The 9,697-nt window shown below is 49.6% G+C and overlaps 1 protein-coding gene across 1 annotated transcript; it reads right to left on the bottom strand.

Moving 5' to 3' along the window:
* Positions 1–796: 796 nt before the first annotated feature.
* On the bottom strand, positions 797–9,283 carry PKDREJ (polycystin family receptor for egg jelly). Its single transcript, XM_070371433.1, is given in 3 exon segments — positions 797–4,102; positions 4,104–6,451; positions 6,454–9,283. Coding segments are annotated over 3 exon segments (6,963 nt in total). The 5' UTR covers positions 8,408–9,283; the 3' UTR covers positions 797–1,441.
* Between the last annotated feature and the right edge of the window lie 414 nt (positions 9,284–9,697).

Here is a 9,697-nt window from a genome sequence, read left to right as displayed (position 1 = left end):
TTACACTCCACAATTCTGTGTTCCATGGGCGAGTGCGCCTGACCGGAACCCAATATAAAGAGTTAGCCCCAGTTTTCCACGCTCTCAACTAGTTCAGAAGTCCTGTGCTAATGGGAGGTGCTAACCATGAACGTGAACTTCACTCGGAACAGTGGATCAGAACCTGGGCACACCTGGGACTTCCCGCCAGGGTAGATAGAAAACCCAGAACTGAGCTTCTGACTCTTAACTGTTGGGTGGCCTTGGGCAAGTCACAAAGCTCCTTCGTTTACTCACCTGATGAAGACTGCCCCCACAACAGGGAGGAAGGGATGGAGGCCTATACCTGTGCATGTGCCCACACCTGCCAAGGTGTGAGGTGCCGTGGCCACGCAGTGCAGATCAGCACCTCCGGGTGCCAAGTGAACTGAAAGTGTTAGTCCTGTGCAACTCTGTGTGACCCCGTGGTCTGTAGCCTGCAGGCTCCTCTGTCCATGGACACAGAAATCACTGCAGGCCTCAGGAAACATCATACATTTAATTCACATCAAGCTTAAAGTGACATCTACGTAAAGGAACATGCTTTAGGCTGAAAATAAAGGAGCTGCTACATCATTTTCCTAACTCATGTGTTATAAACAATCCACCAGGCCAACAATAACCAAAAGCCCAAATCCTAGAAGTATATATGGTAACACACATTACATGGAATATTTACGACCTTTCAGTGTGAACCCCTCAGCATAAACACACACACACACCCTTTTGTTTAACAAAAGTCATGTTTCATGGACAGAAACATGTTACTAAATTATACATCTGTAACTTGCAGTGGCCTTAAGAGCACACGGGAAACTTCAGATTGCTGCACCCTGGTCCACATCCCTCCATTTCCAGGCACAAGGGCCACTCCTGGGACCCCTCATGAGGCCCCTCCACCCTGCCCAGCTGGAGTGTGTGTGGTGGGGGTAAGGAGGCAGGGAGGCTCTGCAGCCCCATCAGCAAAGGGAAGGGCCAGCAGGGCCGAAGGACCTGGGCTCTGCCCCCAACCACTAGCCCTGGCCTCCCAGCCTCGGGGACAGGGGGACCGGGACAGCAGGAGCGTTCACCTGCTGCTTCTGACAAGCTGAGATGAGGTTGGGGGCCCTTTCAGCTCCCTCCCCCAAATCTAGGTCTCTAACCCTCTAAACTGCAGTCGGTGCCAAAGACAGCAGCTTCTAAGAAAAAGGAAAATGAACCCGGGACTCACAGATGGTCGCCCTCCTCTCTCCGCAGAGGCCATGCTGCCCTTGACCCGCATTTCAAGTTCCAAGCTTGGAGGCCTCCGCTGCAGACACGTCCAGACGCGGGGTGCACTGTGAAGAATACGGGTGGGAAACACAACTGAGCCATGAAACGCCCCTTGACCCCAGAAACCAAGCCTTTGGAGGAACCTGCCTGTGGGCCTTGACACTGCCATGGATCACACGACGAGGTAAACCATTTTCTTCCCATTAATGTTTCTGGTCTTCAGCCCCAGGTAGTGGCGGCTGTTCTTCTCTGGCTGCCCGTACACCATGTTGATGAAGAACTTGGGATCATCTTCCGCCCTGGGCTTGAAGCACAGGCAGCAAAAAGCAGATCTTAGGCACCGACACAGATAAGTCATGGCTTCCACTTCTTCTGAGGGCTCCTCGTACACGGGCTGCTTCATTTCCTCGTAGGCTGACAAAATCACAGCCTGAAATAAGTTGATCAATATGCAGATCATCACCAGCATGAAAGATGAGAGGAAGAGGACCCCGAGAACCCGGTTATTGAAAAATTCCGTGTTCTCAAAAGCTGAGACACAGTAGGAAAATATTGTCTGGGTGGCGTGGATCATGTCACTGTAGTTCCACTCGTGCTGCCCGAACACCAAGTACCCAAATGCCATGAAGACAAAGAAATACACGGACACCACCAATGCCATGTGGCAGATGCCAGGAAGGGCAGTCTGGATGGCCCTCTGAGCCAGACGCACATCGTAAAAGACCCTGGAATACCGGAGCGTCTTCAGGATCGTCAGAAATACTAGGAAACCCAAAATCACCCTCATGGTGTGATCCACTTGAGCCACTGCATGAAAGGGAATGAAATCCTCAGGGTTCGACCAGTAAGCCTGAACTACACCGATGGCCAAGAAGTGCTTCCTGAAAAAGAGTACGATCCACAAGGTAAAGATACATTTTAGAGCAAAATTGAGCAAATTATATACACTTTTCACGTAGGCAGTCCTTTCTTGTGTGATTACGTAAACCTCATCAACAGTGTAGGCAAGGAAGAAAATGAAGATGGCCAAGTACAAGTAGTTTTCTGCTGAGTCGGCTGAGTTTTTTCTGTTGAAATCAGCGAGCAAGAAGGAGTGCGCATTCAGGCTAGTGTTCACAACACCTAACTGAGAGACCTCAAAGATGACCGAGATGCTGCAGAGGAGACTGATGTCTGGATTGAAGGTGGTCAATTCCACAATCACAGACCACGTCTTCTCATCCAGCCAATGGCTTTTCTGGAGTTCGCTGAGCCTCAGTGTGGAATTAAACTGCTGCTCTGCTGGAAAAAAATAGAAGGCGTATCCTCCTGAGCCATAGGTGTGCAGCAGCCCATAGGAAGAGTAGGCCCACCTCTTCTCCGGAGGCCTATAAGTAAACCCTCTGGTCGTCTTGTCAGTGTCCCGCTTACTAACTCTATTCCATGACCCAGAGTAGTTTTTTGTGTCTTCTGGGTCAATGCCATATTCGGGGTGACAGCGAATCTCTCCTTTGAGGCTGCCCTCCACAAATTTCTTGGCCGGCAGACACATTATCTCTCCAGGTTGCGCCCTCACCTGCCTCATGAGTGGCAAGCCAAGGATTTTAGAGGAGCTGTCAGGGAAAAACGTGGGATTCGGGTCATTGTGGAGCAGAGGCAACAGCACCCTGTTCAGCCACTGATAGATGTCTTCCAGCCTGGTCACGCCTGCCAGATCCACAGAGAACTGGTCCCGAATAAACTGATTATAGTAAAAGCTGTCAGTGGGATGTAGGATGGTGACTAGGCTCAGCAAGAGAGCCAGAAAGATGAAGTGAGTGAGGATGTAAATAAGGAACAGGAAAGCTCTTCTCTTGATCCTCTTCTTTCTTTGGAATATTGTGATTTCATCTTGGGTGAGAGGCTGGTACATTCTCGAGTTTCGGAGCTCCATGACAAACTGGTGGCGTCTGTCCATTTCTTCTGGGTCCTTCCAGGTGTTGTGCAGCTTGATCTCAGTGAAGCGATAGTTGCCAATCCATGAAAGGTTTTTTGAGTACTTGGCCTTACTTGTTCTGTAGCCTGACATCAGTATGATTTTAGATGGCTGCACGAGAAAGACTGACAAAGTGAATGCACAAAACGATGCAAACAGCCATGCTATTGACTTTTCGAGGCTGTAAGTCAGTCCATAAAATATGATGAAGAAGGAGGATAATGCACAGGTAAGAAAAACCAAGAGCCAGGCGACACAAATACACCATTGTGGCAGGACAATCCTGGTCTTCTCTTTGAGGGCTGTTGAACCTGGCTGGGGAGGCTGCTCATCAGAAACATTTGTATTGTCTTCAATATTTGGGTTATTGGTGTTTATATTTCTTCCCTGGATGTTGGAGAACTTGCTTTGTGCTTGAGTGACCTTGCTTTGGTTTCTGGAGACCTTGCTTTGAGTTCTGGAGACCTTGCTTTTGATGGGAGACCCTTGGCTTTCTGCTTGCTTGGCCGGGGGCTGTCTTTTAGAGGTGACGTTGACAGAACCCTTGGGTTTTGCATGATGTCTGTTAGACACAGGCTCCTGGGAGCTTGCCTTGTCAATTTCATAGGCATGCCAGTTTCCCAATCGTTCTTCCCAGTGCTGCCTTGCTGGTGGTTTCAAAGGATGTTTCCGAGGAGTGACCTCATGTAGAGTCACCTGAGGTCTCCTCTGGGAATACATGAACAAAGATGTGATCACTAGTTGCACAGGGAGGGTAATAAAGGCACTTTCCAGTCCGATCACCATCAACCTGATGTACCTCTGCTCTTGTGGCTCTGCTTCGATCTCCTTCTCTAGATTAAAGAACATAATATTACACAGAAGCGTGGATAACAACATTGGCTAAACAACAGGACAGCCTCTGGAGCCTATTGAATGGTGTAGAAATGACACCAGAAAAAACGGAGAACCACAAGTGGCTTCTCCCCAGCTTGTAATTTAAATCTATGAGGAAAAAGTCCATTTTCTTGAGAGGCTTATCTGGGGGCATTACTTGAAAGGTTCGGTCCAAAGATGATCCAATAGAAAACCATTCTCGGCACATGAAGAGCCAGATGTGTCTGCTGAACAGATTCTCCACTTTGATTCTACTTAAATACCATTCAGGGGACCTGCCCTCGTTGTTGTGCCACACACGGAGGGAATGGATGTCACCCAAGTCCTTTTTCGTCGCTAGGAGGAAAGTGCAGATGCTTCCTCGGTAGAGAGTCGTAAATTGTGGATGGCTTAAACAGTGCACATCGCTGCTACCTTCAGTTCCATGCAGTTGGATAAAGACATTGGCCCTGGTCCCAGAACCACAACGGCTTCCTGTAAAAACAGTGACTAGATAACACACATTATCATAAGGATCGTTATCAAGGAGAACTATCACATGTTCCCTAAGATACTGGTCCATTTCATCTCTGTGCAAGGCCCAGAACGCAAGGATCAAGTACAACAGCAAAATGAGAAGTACCGTGAAGAGGGTCACAGGGTTTTGGGTGACGTTCTTGACTGTCTCCACTCGTAAGTCCACAGGGTTAGGGACCACGATCACCTTGGCTGTCAAATAGTGGGTATGCAGGCGAAGGTTGGCCTGTTTGATTATATCCAGCTGCCGTTTGGCCCGCCGTGGGTTCTTGCAGATACAGTGCACTCTTTGCCAAGTGGTCTTCTCTCCCACAGCGCAGGTATCTTCTCTCCAATCGCTCTGGATCCCAAACATGTCCAAGCATTCACTGCTGAAAACAGAAATTCTCACCAACTTGTTATTGGGTTTTAGGACAAAACGAGGTGCCTGTAGAACCACAGCGATGGTGCACTCAGAGGAATCGGTTCGCTGAGCTATGACCTGCACCAGGGCCGCGGGGAGGCAGACCACTCGGGCCTCCTTCACTGCACACTCCGGGTCAAACAGGTCACTCTCGTTGGCAATCGGAGGGATTTTATGGGGCACCAGGTAGCTGGTCATAAAAGAGTTGGGTGTGATCTCACGGCCCGCGTACACAGACACCGTGAACAAGACGGACACGTCTGTCATGATGTGGATCAACACGTCCCTGCCTGCGGTACTGTCCACAACAAAGCTAAACGCCCCTGTCGTCTTTGTCGCTGATTCATCCACTGCATAAGGCTCTGAGCTGGGTCCTACCGTGAGATTAAAAGTTCCAAAGCTCAGGTTTTTCCTGATGAGGTACACTTCCACTGCATCAGGTGGGATCTCAATCACGTCACCTGTGGCCTCCACTCCTGTCATTCGGAATCCAACCACCTGGGTCAAAATGTTTTCCCCATAATTTAGCCAAGGGAAAGGGTCATCCGCAAATTCACAAAACATCGTGGAAATCGGAGCGCTGGCAGGCAGACTAGGAACGCTGTTCACATTTAGGCTGGGATAAAAACAATTCTGACAGTGCTTCTGGGTGCTGAAGAACTTGGTAACATTCCACTTTTCGGTTTTCTTGACATACATTTTAAAGTTGGAGGTCCTCAAGGCAGTGGTCTCATTCTCTGGCACTTTCACAGACAATATCGTGTCTGCTAGAGATTCAACCACGTGGAAAGGCTCTTCAAAGACTTCATAATGAACCAGCAGTTTCAGGATGTTAGACAAGGTTATTAAGATTCCAATGCACACACTTTCTATTTGCTCAGAAGAAATGCTCTTATCTCTCTGATGACTATCTTGGAGGGCTTGGCTTGCTTGCCAAGTCCTCACTGTGGCCAGTTTTTGAGAGAATGCACTGATCTCAGAGGTTTTCTCTGTTAATTTAGTAACAGCCATGACCACCTGGCTAATATTCACCAAAGTGTTTATAGGAAGAATGAGTGTCTGATTGAAAAGGTGTTCTCGGAGTTTAATTTTGTCAGCTTGAAGACTTAAGTCAGTTTTCATGCTATTCAAGACAGAAGCTACTATGTATATTAAATAACTTGCATTTAGAAAATCCTGCTGTTGAAGCAAAGTAGACAGGGAGGAATTTGGTCCCATGGTGAAGTTGGATAACTCCTCCAGCACAGTTGGTGATGACTTTACGTCAGTGGGAGGCCGCACAGTGGCATACAAGTTCACCTGAGAAAAAGCTCCCAGAGAGGTATTATATGCCTGAGCAATTATTTTCAAGGCATAATGACTGTCCAACACACCAACAGGGAGAAAGGAAGGGGGCGATGTGGAATTCTTTCCCAAATACAGGATGGATCCAAAGTTATTTCTTTCAAAGAACTGATCTCACCAAAACCATGTACATCAGGAACTATTATTTTATATGTAAGAACAATGTTCTTATGCTTGAAATGAGTACAAATGACAACAAACTGAGTAATGAAGGAAATTCCTTTTTCTGGAACAATTTTGCAGTCTGTGGTTATAGGGACATGGTGAATAATGAAAGGATATCTTAAGACCAAGGTGACTCCACTCCAAGTTGCTGCATTTAGAGAAATCCAAAACTTATCTTCCCTGAAATTCCAGAAAGCAAAAGCTTTTATAGACACATAAGCACCATTCCGTCCTGTTGAAGTTTGCCCCGTCCAGTCCAATGGCACCTCCTGACCTGAAGACGTCAGAATGGACCACCGATAGACATCTCGGCCTGCTGTACAACCTGTGCAATCCAGAGACAACGAGAATCTCTCTGATAAAACCAGAACCTGGTCACAATTTTCAATGCATGAAGTGCTTGCTACTGGCTCTCCTTGAAGCACGTGCACCATTGCATCAGCAAAGGCTGACCTGCTGGTCTTCTGGATCACTAGTCTGAAAAAATATACACGGCCGCCTTGAAGTGTTTCTGGAGAAAGTGTGAGAATAGGACCAGAAGCCCATGTCCACTTGAGATCAACCTGCTCCGGGAGACAAACTTCCTTGCTTATCACTGTTATTTTTTCTCCATCATAGTTTCTTGAGTTTGTGGTACAGTACCAGAGAAACTTAAGTCTCTCTTTCTCTAGAGGGTCTGTTTCCTCTGGATCAGAAGACATATTTCCATTGAGAGTCACCCCATCTGTGAAATTAATTGTGATGTTGGAAGGCCCTGAAATAACAGCATTCAGGGGACGTCTAAAAATGACGACATAGATGCGGTCTGAGTCGTTCTTCCCTGGAACCTGGGGATCCCGCGTTCTGACAACCACCGAGAAATTAAACAGATACACCCCCCAAGGTAAAGAATATGGGGGTATAGTCACCTCGAAGAAACCTCTACTAAACTTGACCGGTGGCTTTTCCAGAGGTTTAGTCCAGTCAGGCACGGCCCCTACATAAGGAACGGAATAGATAGACCAACCCCGATAATAGTACTCCTGGATGGGACAGAAGAGGATGACTGTTGCATTGAAGGTGTCTTCCATGTCCCTGGTCAGTCGCACCGGTCTATCGTCGTTCCTATTTATCCTCACGGGGTCCAATTTACAAGGCCAGGGTCGGAATACCTGATAGGACACGGAGGACTCAGTGGGTTCTGAGCTGTTCAGGCTGACAGCTTCTAAGACGACCGGGGTGGGCCCGTCCGTGGGACATTCGGTTCGGGCCACGAATCCCGGGTAGGAGCGCCGGCCGCGCTGCAGAGCCCGATGGGGCAACGCGCGGCTCTCGGCGGCCGCGGGCCCGAGCAGCCCGAGGCGGAAGGTCCACTCCAGAGGCCCGAGCGAGCGCGGCAGGCGGGACAGCCAGCGCAGGGAGAGCCGGCCGCCGGGCGCGGACAGCTGCAGGTCCACCGGCGCGGGCGCGGCGGCGGCGGGGGCGCGGCGGGCGCGCAGCTGGACGTGCGCGCGGAGGCAGCGCGGCACGAGGCTCGGGGGCCGCCCGGCCGGCAGGCAGAGGCCGCGGCGGCCGCTCAGGAAGATGCCGCCGCCCGGGGCCGCGCGGGCCCGGAGGCTGACGCGGGCGCGGCCGGCCCCAAGGCCGCCAAAGCCTGCGCCCCGCTCCCCGGGGTCCCGGGAGGCCCTGACCGAGCGGAGCGCGGCCTCCGGCCGCCGCGCCTGGACGAGGGCCCGGGTCTCGGACGCGGCACTTCGGGCCGCGGCGGGCGTCGGGATGGGGCGGTCTCGGGACGGCGAGCCGGGCGCCTGCGCGGGAGCCGGGGGCGGAGGCGGGCGGCCGGGCCCACAGCCCAGGCCCAGGCCCAGGCCCAGGAGCAGGAGAGCCGGCCCGGGCCCCATGGCAGCGCCCGGTGCGAGCTGCGTCGGAGGCGCAGGGCGGAGGGCCAACGGACACGGCGCGTCGGGCGCGGGGCGGCCGGGGCGCGGGCCGGGGTCACGGCGGGCGTGGGGTTCGGGGGCCTCGGTGGCCTGGGGTCAGCGTGGTCAGTGGGGTTCCTGCGGCCCAGGAAATCAGTCGTTTAATCTCCCCTCTTTGGCTCTGACCTGTCAATTCAAGTTACACTTTCACTTACAGATTCTTAGAGTTTCTGTAAAAATCCTCACAGTTATTGATTTGTAATTCAATGTTGTTATGGTCACAGACTATTCTGTGCGATCCTTTACCTTTTCGAACGAGTTGAGACTTGTGTAAATCTACCGTGTGGTCTGTCTTGCGTCCATCTGTGTGTTCCATGTCGCTTGAAAAGAATGTGTATTCTACTGTCCTCTGTTTGGGAGTCGAGTCAAGAAGGGTGGTGCTGTTCCTTAGATCAGTATCTTTTCTGCAGTTTTTTCTAGTTCTAGCAATTGCTGAGAGAAGATAATATCCTATTGCAACTGTGAAATTGTGTATTTCTCTCTTTAATTCTGTTAACTTATTTTTCCTATATTTTGGAGCTCTGTTTATTAGGTAGATACACAATTGTTGTTATGTCTTCCTGCTGAACTGTCCCTATTATCATTATGAAATGTCTTTATCTCTGGTCAGAATCTTTGTTTTGAAATCTCCTTTACCTGATATGAAAATATCCATCTTATTTGTCAATTATATCTGAATAAAACAGGGCAGGGTTGGTGTTGGTGGGGATGAAGTCAAATAAGATGACCACACTTGCCTTCTCATGCTTATTTTCTAGGTGGCATATATTTTTTCATTTATTTACACTCAAATTATTTATGTCTTTATTTTATAGTGTTCTTTTACAAGCAACATTTAATAGAGTTTTACAGTTTTATCCAGTTGATCTATTCCTTTTAATTGAGTTCTTTAGACCATCAACCATGAATATTCATTGGAAGGACTACTGCTCAAAATATTTGGTCACCTGATGGAAAGAGCCAGCTCATTGGTAAAGAACCCAATGCTAGGAAAGATTGAAAGCAAATGGAAAAGGGAGGGCAGAGGATGAGATGGTTAGATAGTATCACAGACTCAGTGGACATGAGTTTGAGCAAGCTCTGAGAGACGGTGAATGACAGAGAAGCCTGTGAGGTTCAGTCTGTAGGGTGGCAGAGAATCAGACTGGACTTAGTGACTGCACAACAAGTGGCCATCAACATTTCATATAAGTCCGCTCAGCATCTCATGCA

This window comes from Bos mutus, chromosome 5 (assembly GCF_027580195.1).
Source record: "Bos mutus isolate GX-2022 chromosome 5, NWIPB_WYAK_1.1, whole genome shotgun sequence".
NCBI classification, from domain to species: Eukaryota; Metazoa; Chordata; class Mammalia; order Artiodactyla; family Bovidae; genus Bos; species Bos mutus.
This window is presented reverse-complemented; position numbering and strand designations above follow the sequence as displayed.